Consider the following 24,431-nt stretch of genomic DNA (forward strand, 5'->3'; position numbering starts at 1 on the left):
CTGCTGTTTCCTTGGGTCAATGACCGTTACTCATAAGGCAAGTTTTCTAAATTGAATAAGGTCATATGAGCTGGTGTCACTGTTCTCACCTGGTGTGCTTTGATCAAATCTTGGAAGATCACTTGAGGTGCTTAGCAGCTTCTGGCCACCGGACAACAAAGAACAGCCTGTTTTTCACTTTCAGGCTGCACTACATTGCATTGTCCTTCCTTCTTTGTCAATAAATGTCCTCAATATGTGTTGACCGTGTGCATTCATATTGGAAAAAATAGAACTGTTTACTCAAATGTGAAATGTGTTTTTCAGCTCAAACTTAAATACGTGCATTGGTGGAAGCAGACTGCAGTGTGAATTACTCGTTGGTCATGGAGCCAAGATCAGAGTACAAGCTTATTATTGACACAGGAATGTTCTGCTGTGTGTGCGTGTGTGTGTGTGTGTGTGTGTGTGTGTGTGTGTGTGTGTGTCCTCATAAGCATAGGTCTGTAATATCCTCTTACATGTTGGTCTTTTAAATGTTCTTTTTGTTATATGTTACTGAAAGATGACAGAGAGTTTTTGGAATAACAGGTGAAAATAATTCAGCAGAAACTTCTCAGAGGCACAGTAGTACAAGCATGTGTGGATCTGAGTCAACCTTTGTATGTGTGAACATAATGTGGTAGGGAGGGGCCGAGTGGGAACACAAGTAGGCTATGCTGAGGGAGAGATAGGGAAAACTGACCAGGTTGTCAGATGGATACTGCAGCACCTCGGCTCTTCAGCAGGGATCATTCTCATCTGTCCCACACTACCATGGATCTCTTGTGGTCAAGGGGATTTATAATATTGAACAGAGCGACTGCTCTGACTGACACCAGCTACCCCCTTCAAGCGGATTTATGAAACAGGGAAGATTCCTTCATTATGCTGAGCCATCCTTCACCCCCTACTTGTCAGTGCCTCTTACTCTCGCTCCTGTTGGTGGCATGTGGTTGGAACAAAGCAGCCTGCTCTCCTGGGGAGGGCAGGAAGATTTGGCAGCAGCCCAAGCCGGACCCCATCATCCAAGACCAGTCTTTCCTTCACGACACCTTTCCTTCAGGATTCCTTTGGGGTTCGGGGACGTCTGCTTTCCAGACAGAGGGAGCCTGGGATCGGGAGGGGAAAGGCCCGTCTATCTGGGACTGTTTCACCCACTCCACTGTTAATTTGGCAACTGAGACTGCTGATGTGGCTAGTGACAGCTACGCTCGCTGGGAAGAAGATGTGGAAGCACTGGAGTATCTCAGTGTAAGATCATACTCTTTCTCTCTCTCCTGGCCCAGACTCTTCCCTGACGGCAATGCCAGAGGTCAGCCCAACACGGCTGCTGTGCAGCATTACAGCCGTCTCATAGAGAGGCTTCTGGAAAAGAAAATTGAGCCCATCGTCACTCTCCATCACTGGGACCTACCACAAGTACTGCAGGAGCAATATGGAGGCTGGAAAAATGACACACTGGTGGGACTGTTTGAGGAGTATGCTGCATTCTGTTTCCACACATTTGGGAGTCATGTTAGGTACTGGCTCACCATGCATAATCCATACCTGGTGGCTGTACAGGGGTATGGGACAGGTGTGCACGCTCCTGGAGAAACAGGTGGTCCTGCTGGCTCTCTCATTGTGGCCCACAACCTCATCAGGGTAAGTTAGACAGGGTCAGTTAATTTTGGTAACGTGCCTGGGCTGTAGATGACAGAACGCAGAGACTTTATCTAATGATACAGACTGTAAACTTTGAACTTCTGCAGCTGTATCTGTTTATGATGGTCAATGACTGTTTGCATCCTCCAAATGATTTTGAGGTCACAAGACGGTGAAGCAAACACAGACTGCACCAATGCTTGAACTTTGTTGCAATCAAGTTAAATCAATGAAGACTATGTAGTTTGATTTAGTGCACTGTAACATATAAATGGTACAGCCAGGTGCAACACTGCAATGCTCACTTGTGTGTCTTCTCCATGACAAGCTGATCATATCACATTTTTATGATTGGTAAACAGGACACTTTAAGAGACACTGAGGTCAAAGTCCACCACATCAGCACATTTGTGCTAACACTGTATGACAGGAAGTCATGGAGATATGCCTCATTAATAATCACTTACGGTTGTACAGTCTAGCACAAATGGTATGTGCACACTGCACAGATAACATGAGCAAATAGCAATTCTCTGGTGCCTTATATATTGTTTTCACGATTGGGAGCTTATGTCTTCCTGTTTGTTTGTTCCTTATTTATCTGTTAGTTGGCAGATTATCTCAAGCCCAAACTGAGGCAGAGGAACAAATGATTATTTTCTTACTACTGCTTTCTTACATTTACAATTCTTCAATGAATACAATCTATTACATGATTGTCTCTCAATCTCTTTAATGCAGATCTAACAAATAGCAAATTCAGAAAATGATGCAACTGCGGCGGAGATATGTGAGATTCTGTGAATGCTTAAAAGTTTTGCAGTGTTTTCAAAGCTCAGTAGGCCGTTTTCACAGCAGACTTTTAGACTCTTCATACCAGTAATATTAATGACAGCAGGAAAATGAGAGCATGCACAATACCAGGACCCTGAAACTGAGGTTAAATGGAACTCAGCAATCATTCATGTTGTCATTTAGTCTTATGTTTTTCCTACTGCGACATTCTTCTGTGAAAAAGGCCTATTGTACTACTGTGTCTGTGTTGTAGACTACATTACAGTGCATCATGCTACTGTGTCTGCTATGATTTTCAGGCACACGCCAGAGCATGGCACACCTATGACACCCGCTTCCGTGCAACTCAGAAGGGTAAGATATCCATCATTTTGGGATCCCACTGGGTTGAGCCTCAGAGAGGCCAAGCCACAGCTGCCAATGTTGAGCATTGCCAGCAGTCAATAGAGGCTGTCCTTGGCTGGTTTGCCAACCCGATCTTTGGTGATGGGGACTACCCAGTCTCTTTAAAAACCATGCATGGAGCCCTCTTGCCCACATTCTCCCCTGAGGAGAAACTCTGGGTGCAGACAACAGGTGACTTTTTTGCTCTGTCCTTTGGGCCTAATAACTTCCGTCTGGGCCAGGGTCTGGTCCAGAATGGGCAGACTGTAAGCCCAGACCTCAGGCGCCTCCTGAGCTGGATAAAGCTGGAGTATGGAGACCCATGGGTGCTGGTGGCTGAGGGAAGCTGGTTTTCTCAAGCCAATGTGGAAAAGGAGGACACAGTGGCTATTTACTTGATGAAGAAGTTTATCAACCAGGTCCTGCAAGGTACAGAAGAAGTGCAAAGAGCAACCAAATAAAATGCATACAATGTGATGAAGTTAGGAAAAAAATCTCTCCACTTTTTATTGCTGTTTTCCTTTACAGCTATCAAGCTTGATGGTGTGCAGGTATTTGGCTACTCCGCCTGGTCATTGGTGGATGGCTTTGAGTGGAATAATGGCTTCACTGTCAGACGAGGCCTTTTCTACATCGACTTCAATCAACCAAACCGAACCAGGACCCCCAAGACCACTGCTCAGTACTATAGGCGTGTTGTTGCTGATAATGGTTTCCCTCGTGGTAAAACCTCCAGAGAGATCAACGGCCATTTCCCCTGCGAATTTCACTGGGGTATTGCTGACTCCACACTGCAGGTAAGAAGAGAGAGAATCTGAGAAGCCGAACGAATGATTTTACAGCAAAAAAAAATGCTGAATGAACAGCTATATACCCCTGATATTCTTTAATGTTTTTGTTTTTTTGTTTTTGTAGGTCCGCTACTACCCTTTCTCACCACAGTTTACTGACACCCATTTGTATAGGTGGAACCTGACAGGGGATGGATCATTGCATCCAGTCCCAGGGGTGACAGTCCACACCAGACAAGCCCAGTGCACTGACTACTTGGCCATTCGTGATCACCTTCGCCTGTTTGTGTCCACTGGGGCATCTCACTATCGCTTTGCCCTAAACTGGTCTCTGATTTTACCCCAGGGAGACCTCTCTAATGTGAACACTGAAGCTCTGAGGTAGAGATACACAAACACACAAACATGGCCTGTCACTATTTCAGTCTTCCCAAATTCAGCCCAATTCAAATCAATGCAACTCTATTTAAAAGTACATTATAACATAACCTGATCTGTACCATAGAATTTGAACAGATTCAGATCAATTTTAAGATATTTTGTGACTACACACATTAACCCTTTATTCTACATTCTGTTATAACATATAAAAGGTACTACCGCTGTGTCCTGACTGAGCTCAAGAAGCTGGACCTGGAGGCTGTTGTTATTCTCTACTACCCCACACACAGAGCTCCACATCTGGGCTTGCCTGGGCCACTGCATGCCTCTCGTGGTTGGCTCAACCACAGCACAGTGGAGGCCTTTCAGGAATATGCAGCACTGTGCTACCAGCAGCTGGGGTCCTGGGTTCCATACTGGATCACCATCAATGAGCCTAACAGACTGATAGATGTTTATTCCAGTGGGAAAGAGATGCATCAGGCAGCTCATAACCTTCTTCTGGCCCACGCAAAAGCCTGGAGGCTATATGAGAGGGAATACTCTAGTCAATGGAGAGCTTTGGTGTCACTTGCATTACATGCCGACTGGGCTGAACCTGCAAACCCCTTCCTGGAGTCGCATACGGCAGCCGCACAGAGATTCCTTTTGTTTGAACTTGGCCGCTTCTTAGACCCATTGCTGGGCACTAGATACAAGGAGAAGCATAACAAGGGGGGCTACCCACAAGAAATGAAGGCATACCTGGAGGAGAGAGCTCGCCTAATGGGCCTCCCTGGATCCCCTCTTCCAAGCTTTACTGAGGCTGAAAGAGAGGAACTGAGAGGCGCATTGAGTTTTATCTCACTAAACCATTTTACCACTCGTTTGGTCTCTCCATATCCCCACACACAAGCTGTTTTTCAGCAGAAAGAACCCCCTGATCATGGTTGTCTGATTCTTTCTGATCCCACCTGGCCCTCCTCCAGTCTGGGGCAGGCTCTTGTACCATGGGGCCTTCGGAAGATCCTGAACTGGGTGAGCCAGAGATATGGAAAGGCTCTGCCTATCATTATCACAGCTAGTGGGATTGATGACCAGGCTCCTGTGGAGGACAAACTCAGGCAACACTATCTCAGGACTTACCTGCAAGAGGCCTTCAAAGGTAGGACAAACATTGTTCTATCCTTCATCTATCAGACTGCCAATATGTAATGTTCCTATGTGATCCAGAGTGTTGTGTGATTTCTCAGTTGGAATAAAATGCAGTGTTCCGGGTGTTGAGAGAGAGGCACAGTTCCACAGCAAGTCCAGGTTTTATGGCCATATTGCGTCCTCCTATAAAACCTGAACTGAGAAACCATGAAGATCATAAAAAGAGAAAAGAGGGGAGGGAAAACAGAACAGTGACATTGCTGATCACTGCTGTGTTCATACTTTGCCCTTTATGGCCCTTAGCTCACCTGCATATGGGCACAGGTGTAGTTTTCTGTTATGGGTTAACAATCAGGCACGTATTTTTAACATTTGGTTGCTTTTTTAATAGTAAAATACACATTATCTTCATATTGCTCCAAGTGGAGGAGGAGTGATTCTTATCTCACATTTCTCCTTTATTCTATTTCCCTCCAGCTCGCACATTAGATGGAGTGAACCTGCAGGGCTTCTATGTGTGGAGGCTGCAAGATCGACGCGTCCCCCAGTTTGGCCTCTTCACCTCAGCCCACCACCAATCCAAAGCCAAAGCCTCCATCGTTGTTTACAGAGAGATCATCACTCATAGCGGTTTCCCTGAGGATAACACCACGCAGAGCTGCAGGCTCAGTAAACTGCAGGAACCTTGCTCTGTATGTGCATGGATGTTCAAGAACAAAGCCATGCTGGTCTTTGGAGGCTGCCTCCTAATAACAGCTGTTATGTTGGCAGTGCTTGTCATCTTTGTCATTATCACCAAAAGAAAGCAAACAAGAGGCAGAGGGAGGTGGGTGAACAGGATGAACAGGAGGAGGAGAAAGGAGGGTGTCCCTGTATGCTCATGTCCACCTGTTAAGTGCTAACTGTGGAGATACTGGCACTGTAATGTAGCAGAGTATGACAGAGAAGAGCAATGATTTGTAATTGTGTGTGGTCCAATAATGCTTGTATCTGTGCTTGTGACAAATGTGTGATCAGTTTACCAACAATTACTGCCAAGAGAAAGCGTCTCCATCCATTTTACTGTAATAAAAGGTTATTTAGGTGGAGGGTAATTGGTAAGAAGAATTGTAAAAGCTATTTTGTTTATACAGTGGCAATAGATTAAATAAATGACTCCCCAAATGCTGCGTCATGTTGTTCTTTTGCAAAAGTTGATAAGTGACTATGTGGACTATGCATTACTGTAAATGAGAAGAAATGCTTAATCTAATTCCTCACCTGAACTTTGACCTCCATTATGTACAAAATATATCAATTAAAGTAAGTCAGTGATGATCAAATTGTGTAGATCAGACTGAAATGTGACTTTATTGGATATCTTTTATGATGTACGATGGGTTTAGCTCAGTATCCTCTTTGCTCAAACACTGGACCACCATGTCTCCATGGGACAATGATGCCCCCTAGTGTCACAGTTTGCAACCCAGCCAAAACAAAGTGAAGCATGGGTGCTTTCGTTCAATAATGGGAAGAATGCCACAAAGTACCACGCATGCTGATGTTATGGCGTCCAGCAATGTTTGTGATTGTGGGTCAGTGGGATAACACTTCAGAAGCTGACATGATTGGTGCTTGGGGCTCTGCATACGCCATAGTACAGCTAAGCATGTTAAACATCTGGATGTTAACCTGACATGATTTCCACTTTTGATTTATGTACACAGGAGACAGACACACTGGTTTAACTGGGGTGATCAGATGAAGAGGGTTGTTTGTTTCTTTGTAAACTCAGAGCAGCAATGGAGAGCAACTTCATGTTCACAAGATTGCATGTGATGGCCTACAAACTTGAAAACTGCTCACCAGAAGTGTTGCCTAACTTCACTGTAGATCATTTTTGACTAAAATCAAGTGATCACATGGTAATGACCAAATGTTATCTGCTAGTCATAGTGTGGAACCGTGTTTACTGCTTGGGTTTGTTCCGAGATCACTTGTAGTTGCCATTAAAAGGTGATCTGAAACGGCACACTGACCGTGTTTTCCAATATACACCACCCCTATGTACATCACATGGCTTTAAATATTTTAATAACAATAATCACGACAATGATATTAATAATAAATTATTCATCGTGAACGGATCAGCCAATGGGAGAAGGCGCTCAGGATGGCAATACAGATCACATGACCCGCTCTCCTCCAGACTGCATGCAGTTTGCTATTAAAATGTTTTCAGTACCACCAACCATTGTGTTGTTACACATTTGAGATGATAGATACACGTTGAGCCATTTTAACGAATCACACCATCACGTCGATAACCGGGACTGACGCCACTCACGGTGAACATCGGTGCAGCTGTTATTTTTGAGGTTGTATCTAAAAAGTGCAGAGCAAGCTAGCTAACGGCAGTCAGGTCGGTCGGACGGCGGCGAGGCCCCAACCGGACGGGAACACGGGGGAACCATGGCCAACATCGCAGTTCAGAGGATAAAACGGGAATTTAAGGAGGTGCTCAAAAGTGAAGAGGTTAGTCGTCACGTATGACAGTTAATGTTAAAGCTTCCCCTTTTACTTTCTTTGACTCCGAGGCTGAACCTGGCTGACGCGTCGCTGCCTCAGCTGTCAGCTTTCTAATCACCAGGCTGCTAGCTTTGGCTAACGATAGCGATACCAGACACGACAGTGCATCCGGCTTCGCAAATAGCTACTAAAGCTAGCTATTAATATGCCACTGTGGGGAAGTTGGAGCCAAGGACGTTGTTGTCGTTATCAAGCAGTTTATCAGGGTATGGAAGCATTACCAGAAAGCTAAAGTTTGTAATGCTAACGTAAAAGGCTCCCTTACCATGCTTTCAATGGTAACCAAGCTAGCTGTGTTAGCATTAGATGTTAGGTGTTATCCGCGTGTGGTACAACAGGATTGCTTTCACATTTGTTCTTCTGGGTCTACAAAGATTGGTTTCAGCTTCCGCCAGAGGGCTTATTATATGTTGAGCCGTAAGATGTGTGCAACAAGTTGAGGTCAACTTTGGCTAATGCTGCGGGGGGTGTCAACTTCTGCTGCATAGGCAGGTTTGAGTTTGACACCGAGCTAGCTTAACACTTTGCGGTCTGCCTGTCTGCTCAAGTTAAAGTGCTTCTTCGGCTTTTCACCCTTTCAGACGAGCAAAAACCAGATAAAGGTGGATCTGGTGGATGAGAACTTCACAGAACTTAAAGGAGAGATAGCAGGGCCACCTGACACACCATACGAAGGTGAGGGGCTTACTAAGACACTAACCTGTTCGCATGATTGCACAATTTTGTTATGTGACACTGGGAGTCACTGACAGCAACTTTATTTTTGAGAAGGCCTCACCAACTAACTATTTCAAGGGGCTTTTAATAATGTAGATTAAAACAATTTGCATCTTAACATTCATCCTGTAATTGCATGCTTAAAACCTCCTTGTCAGGATTCTTAAATAATTGTGACACCTCTCTCTTTTTTTTTTCCCAGGCGGTAGATATCAACTAGAAATTAAAATTCCAGAGACGTATCCATTCAATCCACCCAAGGTAGGCATTAATGAGTGTTATTGCTAATGAGAACCATCCCTCTCCTTGTGGACATTACTGCTGTTTATTGCTGTGCTAATCCTTAAATTATTTTCTTCGTCCCATCTTCAATCAATCCATCAGGTGCGGTTTATCACAAAGATCTGGCATCCCAACATCAGCTCGGTCACAGGTGCAATATGTCTGGACATTCTCAAAGACCAGTGGTGAGTGAATGTGCTGCAGCATTCCTAACATTCTTCATCCATCATGAAATACTTTTGTAGTAGTGCAAGTAGAGTTTCCCCATAGCCATTTCTAAGTGGCTGATCGAGTGTCACCTTTATTTTCCTCCTGCTTGTTACAATACAGTATGACACATAGGTTTAACAATAGGTGAATGAGGCTGATGATGATGTGGAAAGCGTTAGTTGTCATCATTAATCTCAATTTTTATTTACAGCAATCTCAGTGTTCAGGCACACTTAAGGTACTTGAACTAGTTGGTTCATTATGGTGTGTATTGAAAGTATACCTCCACCACTCCCATGGAGCTCTGTGTGGAAAGTTGATCTTATTTTGGTGTCTTTGCACTAAACCTGTCACCTGTGTGTTCCTTCAGGGCAGCAGCTATGACACTGAGGACGGTCCTCCTGTCGCTACAAGCCTTACTGGCAGCCGCAGAACCAGATGATCCACAGGACGCAGTGGTAGCCAATCAGGTGGGTGTACATGTGTGTTTATATTCTGACTTTTGTTTGACAAACTTACTGTGGATATGTATTTCTAATTTTTCAAGCAGTGCAACACGTGCATGTTATTGTATTCATTGACACCAAATATCTTGTAGAAATACTGTAGTATTGTGATGTAGCTCAAGTGTTGTAAAGTGGTTGTAAAGGCAATTGCAGTTGAGTTCTCTGCTAATTTTGGAGAGCTGTCCCGCATATATTGTCCTGGTATAGTTGGGGATCTCTGTGTTTGATTGTTATAATAATGATAAAATGAACATTGAGCTCAACTGCAAACATACTGTCATAACATTGGAAGAATTTGTCAAAATCATGGTGATATTTGATGACAGTCAATGATAGTGTCAGTATCATTAAAGCCCAATGTGGCACCTGCCAGGGCAAAACATTGACTACAGTTAACCAGTGCAAGGGGCTTGTTGATAGACCGCTGTAGAGCTGCAAATGCTTGTTCAATGAGTCGATCAGGTGATTTACCGAAAATGAATTGGCAACTTTGGCGAGAATATTGTGGAGTTTTCACTGTTTATGAACGATTTCTTGAGGGGCAACAAAATTGTTCATTTCAGCTCCAGGCTGCTGTGGACTCGTGTTTTGAACGGGGAGCTTTTTTTTTGCTTTTTCTTACATTATGACATTTTTACCTTAAATTGACAATAGGAAGTGAAGGCATGCAGGAAGCATTGAGAGAGAAAGACTTGTGCTCAGTGGCATTACATGCAGGTCATGCGTCTGCCCTGCGAGATCACATCTGCCATGAGAACTAGTTGGACATTAAACAAATTAAATTGTTTAATTTTTATGCTGTCAAGTATCTTAAGTTTCCTAAATTAGGGTGACAGCTGTATTTTTGGAATACATGAATGAATGGAATGAATACAACCCTGTTAATGCTCATTGCATAAGCGAGTTAATTTTGCTCTTTATGTCCAGTTCACCTGTTTATGACCTGGATTGTTACCTTAAATACCCATTTAAAGGTGGATTTGTTATGCCGTCACCAGCTAGTTGTTACACTTTAAGCAATATTCAGTGCAGTGCAAGTAAAGTAAAAGTGTTGTGAAATATCATGTGTAGGCAGCAAGCTGTTTGCCCTACTCTACTGAACACATTATAACACCTACATACTATCAGTAATCCTTAGTGTAGTAACAGTCATCGTTTGCTTATCAACACACATCCCAATGTAATATACTTGAAGATGCGATTCAGTATAGTGCAAGATGTTTCTTGTTGTGTTGCTGTGCAGTAATGTTCATGTTTTTGAACACATTTTACTTTATTAAATGGAAAACAGTCAGACAGAACATGGAGCAGAAACCTGAGGCTGTTCAGGTGGTTCGGAAGGTGTTGGCCCTGAAATCCTCTTGTACCAGCACTTAAAACGCAGCATGAACATTTGACATGGATGATATTTGTTTAATTGTTGTGCTGCATAATGATCCTTTGAAATAAATTGTGTTCAGTCCAGAGGCGTTTATTTCTTTTATTCACATAACGGTTTTAACACTAATAGTTCATGATAATGGGAAATCTAGTCCTGCCTCACATTTCGAGAAGGCAAACAGCATTGAAACAGGATGCTGGGAAAGACTGACAGTCTGGCAGTTCTACTAGTTCCTCTGGCTCTGAACGTTTCAGCAGCCTCACAGTCTTGTTACGAATTATTTTATTGGCAGTCTGTTGTCACAGCGACATATACAGAATAGTAGAGAGAGGTCCGTGACAGTATAATAAAGAGAACAGAGCTTCCGGGTCTGAAAGTGCTTTTTAAACCTGTATTCTCCTCTAATGCAAGCAGCGACTCCGCTGGTTGCAAAAAGAAGTCTGATTTTATGTAGGCTTATGAGAAGATGTTCACGTCTCACTGGATTTATTAGGCGTAGCATTGCGTATCCACTCAGCTCCACCCTCTCGTCCAAATATGGTCACTTCTGGCTCCAAAAAAACGAAGATAGCAGTGACCATAATGTCATACTTATGGTTTTAAATTGTCAGTCCGCAAACCAATGAGTGACATCACGGTGGCACCATCTCCTATTTGTTATACAGTCTATGGATGGATCATAATTACGCCACTCTCCAGCTTGTAGGCTACGTGTGCTTGGGTTTCTAAGCCAAGTAGAAAAGCACAATGTTGCAGTTGTTGATAGTGGCATGCTGAACCTCTTTCACACAAAACTACTATTGTTTTTCCACATCTCTTCATCACACAGTACAAGCAGAACCCAGAGATGTTCAAACAGACAGCGAGGCTCTGGTCTCATGTCTATGCAGGCGCTCCCGTCTCCAGTCCGGAGTACACACGCAAAATAGACAAACTCTGTGCCATGGGCTTTGAAAAAGTAAGTATCGCTCAACTTTTTCCCTCCCCTACTGTGCAAGCATTGCACTGCTGGATTCTGCTGCAGAGTGAACGTGAATGGGTTTTGTTTTTCTTCTCAGAATGCAGTAATAGTGGCGTTGTCGTCGAAATCCTGGGACGTGGAGACAGCGACAGAGCTACTGCTCAGTAACTGAATCTTGACAGTCTCTTCATCTTCCTCTCGATCCCTAGCTCTCCCCCTCACACATACACACCCTCTCTCCTCCAAGTTCCTGCTGTCTCAAGACGTCTTTTTCCCCCCGTTGCACCCTCTGTTTCACAGTGGACTCCTCACCTCCACCAACCCCTTTATCAAACCCTTTGTGTGGCATCTCTCCTACCCTGCACCTCTGCTGTACCACACTCCAATCAGTCGCTCTGTGAGCTCTTATTTCTGGTTTCTTTAAGTTCATTCAACATTCCACTCAGTGCTACAATCACAAGTTCAACCACATCTCACCCCCTTTGAAGCAAATGCCAGACTTAAGACCCCGCCCATGCCCGCCTGTCTCCCAGCTTTCCTGGCTGTGTCCAAGAAGCGGCTGTCAGCGGCTTGCCTATGCAGTGCATTTACTTTCATTTGTGAAAACCTTTTGTAGGAGAGAGTCAAGCCATTCTAGAAGGCTCTTTTGGACCTGGTCATGATTTTTACACACTTCTGGGCAGATTTTCTCAACAGGGATTGAGCCGTGTCCTCAACATTTTAAAACTGGTATTTCTTGTGAAATTCTATTACACTGTTACCAAAGTCGCTACCTTCACGCATTCACTCATCCTGACACAATAGACCCTTTGTAGTGGTATTGGGTACTAAAGACAAACAAGAAGTTAAAATTTGGAGACCCTTTTGACTCGTTATCTTGTTCCATCTTTGGGAGTTTTTGAGGGAAGTGCATATTTTCACACTTAAAATCTGGAAAGTAAAGTGCACCAGGCGGCGAATGTGGGGTTATGCAGACACAAAAAAGGGCAAGGCTTATTCCCTGTTCTGGACACCAGCTCATAAAGTGTCACTGAGGTGTTCACACGTAGCCATACTCCTTTTCATGCCACGTTTTCCCCTTCCTTCCAAAGCTCCTGCAGCAAAGCCCAGTGCCCGAACCCCCACACCTGTTCTTGACACGGCTTACTTCACTGGCCCCTTTCCCCACATTTTTTAGAAATTTTATTTGGTTTTGGCCTCCTACAGGAATACATTTGGATTCTTGTTTTTAAACCGACAGAGAATAAACAAACAAAAAACAACGTGCAGCCGTAACTCGACCTATCACAAGTCTGGATGGAAATAGTTCAAAAATGAGTTTGAAAAATATTGCATCATCTTAACGACGCCAACAGATAAATATGTCAAAATGATTCATCTGTAAATAAAGATATTAAAGTCTGTGTAAATTAATCCACACTGTCCTTTCTGTGATGTGTCTTTGCAGCTGAGTGTAATATTTAATAACTGGAAAAGTGCCCCCACCCCCCCTCCCCAGGAAGCAAGCAACATATAAAACCTACCTGGCAACAATGCAACCCTCAGTCAGCATATCACAGTTAGTTTCCTATAAATTTAATGTGTCACACTATTGATGAACACAAAAACTGTTACTGTGTGTTGGTGATTATGATCCAATGTATGTTTATAGGCTTGTTCGGCTGTGCATACATTTTAATAAAAACTAGGCTGATGCACTATATTTACAAGACCAACAGACGCTGAACCTACAGGGAATTGCATTGCCAGTGAAAATGGAGCATGCAAGCCAATTTAGATGAATAATGTGCAGGCAGAAGCGCTGGTAGATGGATTATATATAGACTGGTCGTTTGCTTTTCTACACAGTAGTACTTTGGACTGCGGACAGAAGTATGACGCAGCTGCTGCATAAGGTTGAGCAAGCACTAGTGCATTTAGAGCCTCAACAAGGAAATGATACAGGCACTTAACGTAATGTTCAGATCACCTTGCTTATAGTAGGCACCCTGATAATGAGCACAACAACAGATGGCCTGCTTGGTAGCATGTTGTGCCACGCTGAACCTCTCCAAGAAACCCTGGCAATAATCTAAACACCCAATTTCAGTCTGCACGCTCTCGCTAAACAGGAGAAAAGCAACCGCTGATAGTCTAATCAACAGCAGTATGTAATGTAAATCCATGAAAGGGCCTCAGTGGTGATATTTAAGAGGATTTACAGTAACTGTACAGCCCTGCACCTGCTGCACGCTGAACCAGCCTCAGGTTTCCCAGGCATCCCGAGTGACAAAAGCTCATTTTGTATCCTCCCACTGGATGCTGGCATATCTCTCCAGTATATCTAACACCTGGAACGGCTCCAAGCATCCCGGAGCAGAGGACTGCTAAATAGGGCTGACTACATGAGACTGAAAAAACGAGCATGCCTCCTGGCTCATCTGATGGCACTGAGATAATCACTTCTCTGCACTATTAAAATGCACACAAAATAATGAACTAGTTGCATTATTAAAGTGTTGGAAGTTCCATAGGACTGACTCCTCCACAGCTTTTCTCCTTCGATGCACATTGTTCTAGTCATGCTCCAATAGATTCATTTTGGTGTTTGGACCCATTGGGAAATAAAGAGGACTCCCACAGTACTGCGATTGGGAATTGTATTGTCTGTGATGTAATGGTGAGGTAATAGTGACCTCTTTTCATCTTTATCATGGAGTAACTGTTAGATTAGTGAATGGTATTCACTTCTGTGTGGATTTGTGAAGTAGGATGAGTAGAATTTCATCTACTTTTCATCTAATCTAGGTCACAGTGACTCTTTCCAACCCATCCTGAAATAAGAATGATCTTAAACTGTTTTACTTGTAATCAGTATAACCTTCTTTCAAATAGCTGTTTATTTTTTCAAACCATAGTACAATCCCTGATGTATATGAAGGCAAATTCAATCATGTTAATATTTCTTTTGATGAATATTAATGTGTTTTGTCATGAATATTTGGTGTTTGTATATTTATTTTCTGACGGGCCCTGACTGACCCTTACTGCCTGCTCAGCATCAGTACCTTCAACGAAAACGATGATTCGCACTCAGATTTAACAGCAAATAAAAACAATTATGATTCACATCTTTTACTGTAGAAAGGACAACTTGCAGCGCACCCTGGCCGCAGCCGTTTGATTGACAGGTGAATAGCCCAGTGTGTGGCGGTGCGATGACTCAAAGGCATCCTGTTTCACTCCATGTGCTGATGCTATGTGATAGCCGGAGTTTTATTCCCTGTCTCAGTCAGCAGACATGCTGCCTCCCCTGCCAAGCGGTAAGAGCTGGCCTGGCCGTCAGGACGACCGGATGAGACGGTGCCCTACTATCTGCGACTGAGTTCAACTGGGGTCGAACGGGCATCATGTAGGCCTGATAGGGCATGAAACCAAAGCACCGTTAGATTGCTGGTCGCAGGTACCTTTTATTGCTGCTTGTGGGTATTGACAAATGCTCGAGATGATTCCAATAATCTGTCTGGCGATGCTGCTTCCTGAAGGTGAGTCAAATGAAGCTTTGCAGTGCTGCTGTTGATGAGTTTGTTTTAAACTTGTGCACACATGCTTTGACTTTGATTCAAAAAGGAAACGGGCATCGTTTATCAATGCCGTTGCCGTGTGCGCACAAACCGCTGTGCCCTTCCATCAAAGAGCAGATACGTTGCATGTGGCTTTCAGACATTTTAACCAAACAATCTGAAGAATCTTGCAATGCTTAACACGTGTGTTTTTGCTAATATATAGACAATTTTATTGTAAAACATTAAACAAACGTTAAGCAATAGTTTCTCTTGATAAAACAAACAAACAAACAAACAAACAAACAAACAAACAAACATATAGCACTTACGGCCTAAACATGGAAGGCACAAAGGGGCAATAATAAACATAACAGTTTTTTGAAATGTATTAAAAGGCACAATGAGAACAATGTCAAAGAAAAATACTGTTTAAACCAAGTGAGTTTTTCATGGTCTCCACACTTGATGATGCCAGACAATTTCAGAAGTACTGCTCCATTAAACTACGTTAAAAGGCACAGGGGTTGTTTTGTTGAAATGACTAATGACCACCTTTCCCCTCCAGTGGTTCACTCGGCTCAGGGTCACTATGCCCAGAAGCTTCTGAATGATTTGATGGAGAATTATTCCAGCGCCCTGCGGCCTATCGAGGACACAGACAGAGCGCTGAACGTCACCTTACAGATCACCCTCTCTCAGATCAAAGACATGGTGGGTACCATCTCATCGGACAGATCCCTTATTAACTGTACTGTATATTGCTGTAAGGTGTATATATAAAATCATATTTCTTCAACCAAGCAAAAAGTGGCCACAACTGAAACATTATTGTTACTAAATTGATTCACTGAAAATGTAAAAAAGCAGTCAATGTAAAATTTCTTGGCCAATCAATTAGTCACACTGTATTCCAGCTTGCAGTGAAACTATAGTTGTAAGTCACCATAGATATACTAAATGTAGAACCAAAGCATGAAGATGTTGAATGCGGATAGTACTGCATTTTCATGCCTGCAAAGAGAGCAATCACCAAAGGAAGCGTGTGTAGGTGTTGATGTGTATGAGTGACAGACCTCCTGCTGTACCGGCCGGGCCTACTGTTACTCTGCTGGCTCAGGTTCCTGTTCAGGTTCAGTGCTGTGTCAGCCCACAGTGAATAAGCATTTGGGTTGTGCACGTGTGTTTGGGTGTGTGTGGTTGAGGGGAGGATGCAGCTCTCCTACTGTCTGCAGGCTCTTGGTGGTGTACCCGGATGTCAGTCTGTTGTATTTGAGAAGACAGGGGTCAGAACCAGACAGTAAATAGTGTGTGCATTGGAGCGTCCTGTTACCCAAAGAGTTAATGTTTTCTTCGGTTCGATGCTTCAGTGAAGCTATGGCAGTGATACCAAAACCACCCCCACCCACCCCCGTCAGCCAGGGACTCATCCACCTGATATTGACAGACAGGTCTGGATTTCAGCTGTTGTGATAATCTGAAGAGTATCTGCCCTCGTAACGCTCATGGAGAGTTAATGAGCAACAGAGAAATGAGAAGGAGGTTACCCTTGAAGCTACTTGTATATGTCCATTGTGTGTGTGTGTGTGTGTGTGTGTGTGTGTGTGTGTGTGTGTGTGTATATGTGTGAAGGATGAGAGGAACCAGGTGCTGATTGCCTACCTGTGGATCAGGCAGACCTGGAATGACGCATACCTGAAGTGGAATAAAGAGGACTATGACGGGTTGGAAGTGATCCACATCCCCAGCAGCCTGGTGTGGAGGCCCGACCTTGTCCTCTATAACAAGTACGCCCGTACGTCACAAACACACACACACACACACACACACACACACACACACACACACACACACACACACACACACACACACACACACACACACACACACACACACACACACACTATAACTTTTGGATCTTTCTGTTTTCAAGAAACCCTCATTGTAATGGGTTAAGAACTCTGAGTTACTGCAGCATCATTCCAGCAAGAGGCAGGATTACACACTTCCACAGACATCACTTAAGGGTGCTTCACTAATCTCAATTATAGTAAGATTCTAATTATACTTTTACTGTAATAATCCTCTTAAATTAGACTCTTTACAACCGCAATCACAAAGTTCTTTAGTCAGAGAACAGAAACAAAGTAAAAGATTCAAATAAAAAAAGAGCCATAAAACATCTATTCGACATATAAAGTAGAAATGTAGAAAAATGACAAGCATATGTTTTAAAAATGTGTGTCATACAGAATTCATACAATGTTATGCATAATATATATGTTGTGTTTTGTAGTTTATTTTAGTACACCAGTTTGTGTATCATGTCATAAAATATGTAGGTTAAGGGTAATATTGCAGGAAATCTGTATTTAAGTGGCCATAATCATGTAATACACAACATACGCAAACACTGTATGATATACAGAGTTATCAGTTCATTAGGGTCTAATGGAGTCCACTACAATAGCCCTGCATTAAATGTGTCAGAGATCATGTGGAATCAGCTCTGTTGTAATTAATCAGAATATTATAAACCTATTAACTGTGGCTTTTATTACAAGCCTGTTGTATTGCGTTGACTTTTTCTCCTCCTCCAGAGCTGACGATGACTTCTCTGGGCCAATGGACACCAACGTGAGGCTTCGCTACAACGGAGAAATAACCTGGGATGCTCCGGCCATCACCAAGAGCTCCTGCGTGGTGGACGTCTCCTACTTCCCCTTTGACAGCCAGGAATGCAACCTGACTTTTGGTTCCTGGACCTACAACGGCAACCAGGTTTGTATATAAGCGACTGTGCTCACTGGTTACACAGTGTAGAGGATAAAACCACATCAATTCAGTTTATCCACCTTTTCAGGGTGTTGATGACCTATATTACCTAAATTTATCAGGTCAGTGGACTTTGTTGAATATTCAGGTCTGTGTTGTGAGGCTATGACCTCTGAGACTGAGACTGCCCAGCTTGAAAAAGAGATCAGACACACACCCACTCTTGCCTTGCCACTGACTTTGTCTATTCTTGGAAAATATCCGCGGGTGGAGCTGATGATGTGCCTCGTCTACACCTCCTCATCCATGACCCTTGATTCCAGGTAGACATCATTATGGGCATGGACAGTGGTGACCTGTCAGACTTTGTGGAGAATGTGGAGTGGGAGTGCCATGGGATGCCAGCCACCAAGAATGTCATCATGTACGGCTGCTGCTCTGACCCGTATCCGGACATCACCTACACGGTGCTCCTGCAGCGTCGCTCCTCCTTTTACATCTTCAACCTCCTCCTCCCCTGCTTCCTCATCTCCTTCTTGGCTCCTCTGGGTTTCTACCTGCCTGCAGACTCTGGAGAGAAGGTTTCCCTCGGAGTGACAGTTCTTCTGGCTCTCACTGTGTTCCAGCTGATGGTGGCTGAAAGCATGCCTCCATCTGAGAGTGTGCCCCTTATAGGTAAGAGTGCATTTATTTAGGACTGAGTTCAAGCCAACATACATCAAGTTTTTATGTCATTGTAGACATCTTTAGAATTACTATAGTGGCCTGCAGTCCTGTCTGTCTTAATGTACTTTTAGCTACTTGATGCAATTTGTACATTCATGGTCCCCAGATAGTGTATTCTAATAATGCCTCGACAGCAGTTAGCATTTAGCTCAAAGCCATGCTCAACCTCAGTACAGCCCAAAGACTCTGTAAATATACAGTTTGCATTCTCACAAAACTGCTAGCAAAACGTAATATTTGAGTGAAATTTCTGGCTAAACCATCATTCTGCAACTCTTCAAGACTGGATTCCACACCCAACACAAGACAAATGTTGATATATTGACATTAGAATATTTTATAATTAGAATTCTTTTGAGAGTTCTAACAGCAGCTTCCCTCCTGTGTCTGTTACATAGGCAAGTACTATATTGCCACTATGACCATGGTCACTGCCTCCACATCTCTCACCATCTTCATCATGAACATTCACTTCTGTGGTGCAGAGGCCAAACCAGTCCCCCACTGGGCAAAAGTCCTCATTATTGACTACATGTCCAAGATATTCTTTGTTTATGAGGTGGGTGAGAACTGTGCCTCCCCCTCCTCCTCCTCTTCTTCATCCTCTCACTTCCCCCAAGATGACATCCATCACCAGCACCACATTCATGCAAATGGTAAACCAGGGAGTCACAAGTACCCCAGACCTCAGACCCCCAAGCCACAACATCCTCCCAGAGTGAAAGCCCAGCACCACATCACTAGAGAGGACAGGAGCCAGCACTCCAACTATGCACCTGGTAAATATGAAGGCTTAAATGGGAAAATCCCATCAGATGACTGCTGTAAAGAAGACCAGAAGGTCCCCTGCTACCCCGAAGACAAAAAGCCTCCACCTCCAGGCCCCACTGTTACCTTTGGCCCCTGTGTGTTCTGTAGCCATGGCAGTGGCATCCCTGGTGTGGACACCAAGCTGGTGCGCAACGTTGAATATATCGCCAACTGTTTCCGAGAGCAGAGGGCCACATGCGCCAAAGGAGCAGAGTGGAAGAAGATTGCGAAGGTGATGGACAGATTCTTCATGTGGATCTTCTTCATCATGGTTTTCCTCATGAGCATCCTCATCATCGGCAAGGCACCCTGACCATGCAGTGATGCTACAGCTGCTTTTTATTATTTGAGTCAGTGCACTCTTTTTGGTCAAATAAGAGAGTCAATGGGACTATTTTGCATTTTATAAACATATTGTACAGTGAAAAATACATGAGCAAACTTTGTGGCATCTCTTTGGATAATAACCTGTATAGATAACAGTGTTTTGAAAATAAACAAAATTTTCTTTGCATTCACTGTTTTTGACCATGTACATACAGCACATGCAACGTTAAAACCCATGATTTCTTTCACACTATCCATAGCAATATTACGTTCTTTGGTCTTCATCCAAAACACAGGGCAAAGGGCCAGACTTTGATAATGTATGCAGGCAATGCAGAGAGCTCATAATGAAATAGATACATCAAATTAAATTTGTGAAATCATTGTGTTCTGCAGGCCGCTACTCTGCATTCATTTTGGCTACTTTGCTTCCTATACAATCCTTACAATCTCTATTGATAGCATGTTGCAAATGTGCATCTTATTAGCATTGTTGTCATCTGACCATTGAATACAGGTAAGGGCATCTGCTGTCAAGTTAGAATATGACCAGTGGAGACAGCACATATCTTATTCACTACTCTGAAATCGGATGCCTACGGCTGAGAGTTATGGCGTCAGTGCAAGCTCTGGATCTGCAGAATCATTTTTCTATTCAAAAAAATCCCGTGAATAGTTAATGAGCGAGCATTGTTTGTAGCACAGCCGGGGCAGTGAGGATGTAAGGTTATATGGAGCATCAATTATGTAACACAGCAAGCACACTCTGACAACCCCCTCTACCAAAAACCCCATACCTTGAACTTTGAAAGTCAAATGAATGTCTTCTGTCTGTGTATGTGTGGACATGGACATGTATTCCTCATGTTGTTGGGACATAGACCTGTTTACATAGACAGATTGTGGGTACTCTTTCTTATGGGGACAAGTCCTCATAATGTAAAACATCACACTTCAGGTTGAAGACTTGAGTTAATGTTAGGGTACAATTATTTTCAAGTCAAGGATAGTATAAATGTTCAGTAAGTACTGGTTAGGATTAGCGTTATGGTAGTGTAATTCTCCAAAAAGTGAATTTAAGTTAATGTCATGTCCTCTTAAGTGATGGAAACTGGACTGTCTGTCTGTTCACACATGTGCAACGTGGGAGCATTTGGAAAGACTGAAAAACGGGGAATGGGAGTCACTGGGCATTCTGGGGTGGTGCCGCCATTTTTTGAGGATATTTTACCAGCTGTCATTAACTGTCACTGTCACCAATCATTTGTCATCTGCTGTCTGTAAATAGTTCATCATCATAAATGTCTGCATGAAAGGCAAAAGGAAGTCTTGACAGACACAAAGGAGTGAGCATATTACAAACTGAAGTTAGTTAATGATGTTTGGGTTAGCTAATGTTATGCCAACTGAATGCTAACAAAACATCAGCTAATCGTGCATAATTAACCTTCCAAAATGAAACATTCGTCTACCTTTATGTCTCACTGTAAACTTTGAACCTTTTTCATTGTGTAGTGTGTTTGTGTAAGTTCAAACAGCCATCAGATGGCGCTCTTACTCTTACATACTTACTCGTACATAACCTTACAGTTATGCAAAGATCCTTTTACTCTGTGTAGACTTTTACTGTGTAATTTACTTTCACTTAAGTATTTCCATTCTTGTGCTAATTTAGCATTCCACTCAATTTCAGATGGAAATATTGTACTTTTTATAAAACACATGTTCCATTCAGAAATACAATGTATGACTGAATTTATCAGCTCACTGCATATAAAGTGGATAGAAAGTTAGATGTCACCTGAACCCACAACAATATTAAATTACTGCTTATATATTTTTTACATCAATACTCTGAAAGGGGCCATTTTTCCTGTCGAGTGCTTTAACATTTAATGCTTAAATACATTTTGCTGCTACAAATTCCACATATTTATTGAGATTTTGAGATATAGGATTTTATAGGAGTCTGTATTTTTGGTTGGTCTTAACAAATCTCATGAAAAACCAAAGCAACAATGTGTTAGTCCATCTCTCAGCGATGTCAGCTTTCCTAGCCTCTCTGTGACACTTTGAAACTGATCATGAATGTGTATCTTCATTTTTATTAAAAAAAAGAAAAAGAAAAAAAGAGGAAGCTCTCAGCTAATTTAATTTCTAATCCAGGCACTGTAGTGTTTGGCAGATATTGTTCAGACAGCGTGTTCTTTGGGGACTATTTTCAGAAGTGAATTTGGTGAGCATGTGTATTGTGATGAAACAATATGTCACACAGTGTAATAGTGTGGCTCACTGAAGTGTTGTGATGTATCAGACTTATACACCGGCAGCAATTCTTACTACTATCAATTCACTGGTTTTCATCTTTTTCATGGGACAATATGAGAAATATAAAACATCATCAGACTCATTCTTTAACTTGTGATTGAGTACCTTCACATTGTGGTATTTCCACTTTTATATAAGCAAGGGATCTGAATATTTCTTGTACCACTGGTGCACACTCATAAGTGAATTTTCCTCCTTCACAATATCTATACCTCCAATCACCCACTGCAGTAGGTAAACAATCAAAATTGCACTCACGAAAACAGGTTTTTCCAATAAATTTTTTCCTTAAAATGACAGTAGATGGCGCTCATTTCCCACATACCATTCTGGTGGCGGGTGCTCCAAGCTTCATGTTTCAAACTGCACCTCAGAATTATTCCCACTATCACACAGTTACCCACTCACAAAATTTCACTGCAGAGGAGAAAAGAAAAGAAAAAAAAAATCTGCAGGCTATTTATTAGTCCTCCAGGTTATTGTAGGGCAAGAGTCTATACGTCTCACTTGCTGCAATTCCATAATTAAATCTGGAGGCTAAGTGAGTTTGTCAGTAAAATGCAGCAGGCAGTGTGCCTGTTGATTGTTCTGCTGGGTCCCTCCAGTGCGAGCTCTGTTGAGCAGACATCAGACGGTCAGAGGAGTCATTGTCTTTTATCCTCCTCTCCAAAGTGATTGCCATGCTGAAGCACGATGCATCCGATCAGTGAGAATATCTCACATTTTCAGTCTGAGGGAAGCTGACTGCATTGCGTTCCATTAGTGCTCAGTGAGCCGCAGGGGCCACAGCAAGCTGTAATCACCACGGGAGACCAGGAGAAGTGTGAACCATGTAATGTGGACAGGCGTAGTAGCACAGGCATGGATGGAAAGACTGCTGGGGAAATTACCAAGTGCTTTTCAAAAATTCACTTGTAGGAGTATTATTTAACACCACTTAGATTTACAAACAGAATGGGAAAATCACTGTGATAATACATTTAATTCAGCAGTGACGAACCAGTGGTGGAATGGAACTTCCAATCAATTACTGTTAAGCACATTTGACAGAGAAATCCCCGTACTTTGTACACCACATTTATCGGACAAGCGTAGAGCCTCGTCCCTTTTGCAGATTTACATTTCACATACAAAACATGTGGTCAGCTTAAAGCAGTTAAAATTAGCTCCACCTCAACCAGCCACAACATTAACATGCTGCTGTCATATTCATTCATAGATCATAACAATCTGAAATGATATTGTAATACTCTAAGAGGGGCCATTTTGCATAATGAGTACTTTTACAAGCATATTTTACTTAAAAAAAAATCACTATTGTATTGTGCTTTTACCTCAGTAAAAGTACAATACTCTGTTGTGACTAACTTTGCTCTTTCACATAATTCTCTATCTTATTACAAAGAAGACATTTAAATTGTTATTTGCGACTCTTTAATTGGCTTTGAAAGCAGTGAAAAATCAGAACGGAATATTTGTGTGGGGCGGGGATGACGTTTACTGACTGGCCTTATTTGAAGTATTGGGACACTTAAACACTTGACTTTACCTCCAGTTTTTCCTCAGTATAGACAGATTTTGAACTGCTTGTCAAAGTACAGTAAAAGCATGCTGTCTGCAGCTGACTGATGTGTCTGCAGGTATTGTGTGTAAGTCTGAGTTTTACCTAGACATACAGTAGCTTGGATGATTGTCTCTGATGTAGTAATTGTCATTCTGGAGAGGAGGGGAAAGAACAGGGGGGCAGAGGGCCCATAACTGCGCGCTACCAGCGCCCCTGCGCTTGGCTGAAGCTTCTATCATGGGACCCTGGCTTTGAAAACAGCAGTTGCAGCCATTTGCGGCTGATTTAGATTATGTGTCACTGTCCACCAGTGTTGTCATTAGCTTTCGTTTGACATAATGCCCTGTAAAACTTTAACAAGCCCGCACTGTTCCAGATAGACAGAGGACATCCAGCGTTAAGGAGATTAATTCTCCATCCGTGAAGAACGGGACCTTGAAATTAGCATGCGGTTGCCATGGTGATACAGGCACGCTAATCCAAAGTGCTCAGCAGTGTTTACAGATATTTAGAAAGTTTGTTTTCGAGTGGAGACACAGCCCTATTACCTAAAGGCTCAAAGGCATTGTTATAAATGGACGATA

General features: G+C 42.8%; 3 protein-coding genes across 3 annotated transcripts; all 3 read left to right on the forward strand.

The window, feature by feature from the left end:
* Nucleotides 1-715: 715 nt before the first annotated feature.
* On the forward strand, nt 716-6,311 carry klb (klotho beta). The gene is made up of 6 exons (XM_070962882.1): nt 716-1,665; nt 2,760-3,273; nt 3,373-3,641; nt 3,760-4,016; nt 4,229-5,160; nt 5,628-6,311. The coding sequence occupies exons 1-6, from the start codon at nt 907-909 to the stop codon at nt 6,050-6,052; spliced, it is 3,156 nt and encodes a 1,051-aa protein (XP_070818983.1). The 5' UTR covers nt 716-906; the 3' UTR covers nt 6,053-6,311.
* A 949-nt stretch (nt 6,312-7,260) lies between these two features.
* ube2ka (ubiquitin-conjugating enzyme E2Ka (UBC1 homolog, yeast)) lies at nt 7,261-13,188 on the forward strand. The gene is made up of 7 exons (XM_070962907.1): nt 7,261-7,664; nt 8,300-8,393; nt 8,638-8,696; nt 8,820-8,902; nt 9,298-9,397; nt 11,644-11,772; nt 11,873-13,188. Exons 1-7 carry the CDS (start codon nt 7,602-7,604, stop codon nt 11,945-11,947), a joined length of 603 nt encoding a protein of 200 aa, XP_070819008.1. The 5' UTR covers nt 7,261-7,601; the 3' UTR covers nt 11,948-13,188.
* A 1,857-nt stretch (nt 13,189-15,045) lies between these two features.
* Nucleotides 15,046-20,091, forward strand: LOC139331438 (neuronal acetylcholine receptor subunit alpha-9-II). Its single transcript, XM_070962906.1, has 6 exons — nt 15,046-15,299; nt 15,886-16,031; nt 16,950-17,104; nt 17,918-18,098; nt 18,416-18,767; nt 19,217-20,091. Exons 1-6 carry the CDS (start codon nt 15,251-15,253, stop codon nt 19,939-19,941), a joined length of 1,608 nt encoding a protein of 535 aa, XP_070819007.1. The 5' UTR covers nt 15,046-15,250; the 3' UTR covers nt 19,942-20,091.
* Nucleotides 20,092-24,431: the final 4,340 nt, after the last annotated feature.

This window comes from Chaetodon trifascialis, chromosome 5, assembly GCF_039877785.1.
Source record: "Chaetodon trifascialis isolate fChaTrf1 chromosome 5, fChaTrf1.hap1, whole genome shotgun sequence".
Taxonomy (NCBI): Eukaryota; Metazoa; Chordata; class Actinopteri; order Chaetodontiformes; family Chaetodontidae; genus Chaetodon; species Chaetodon trifascialis.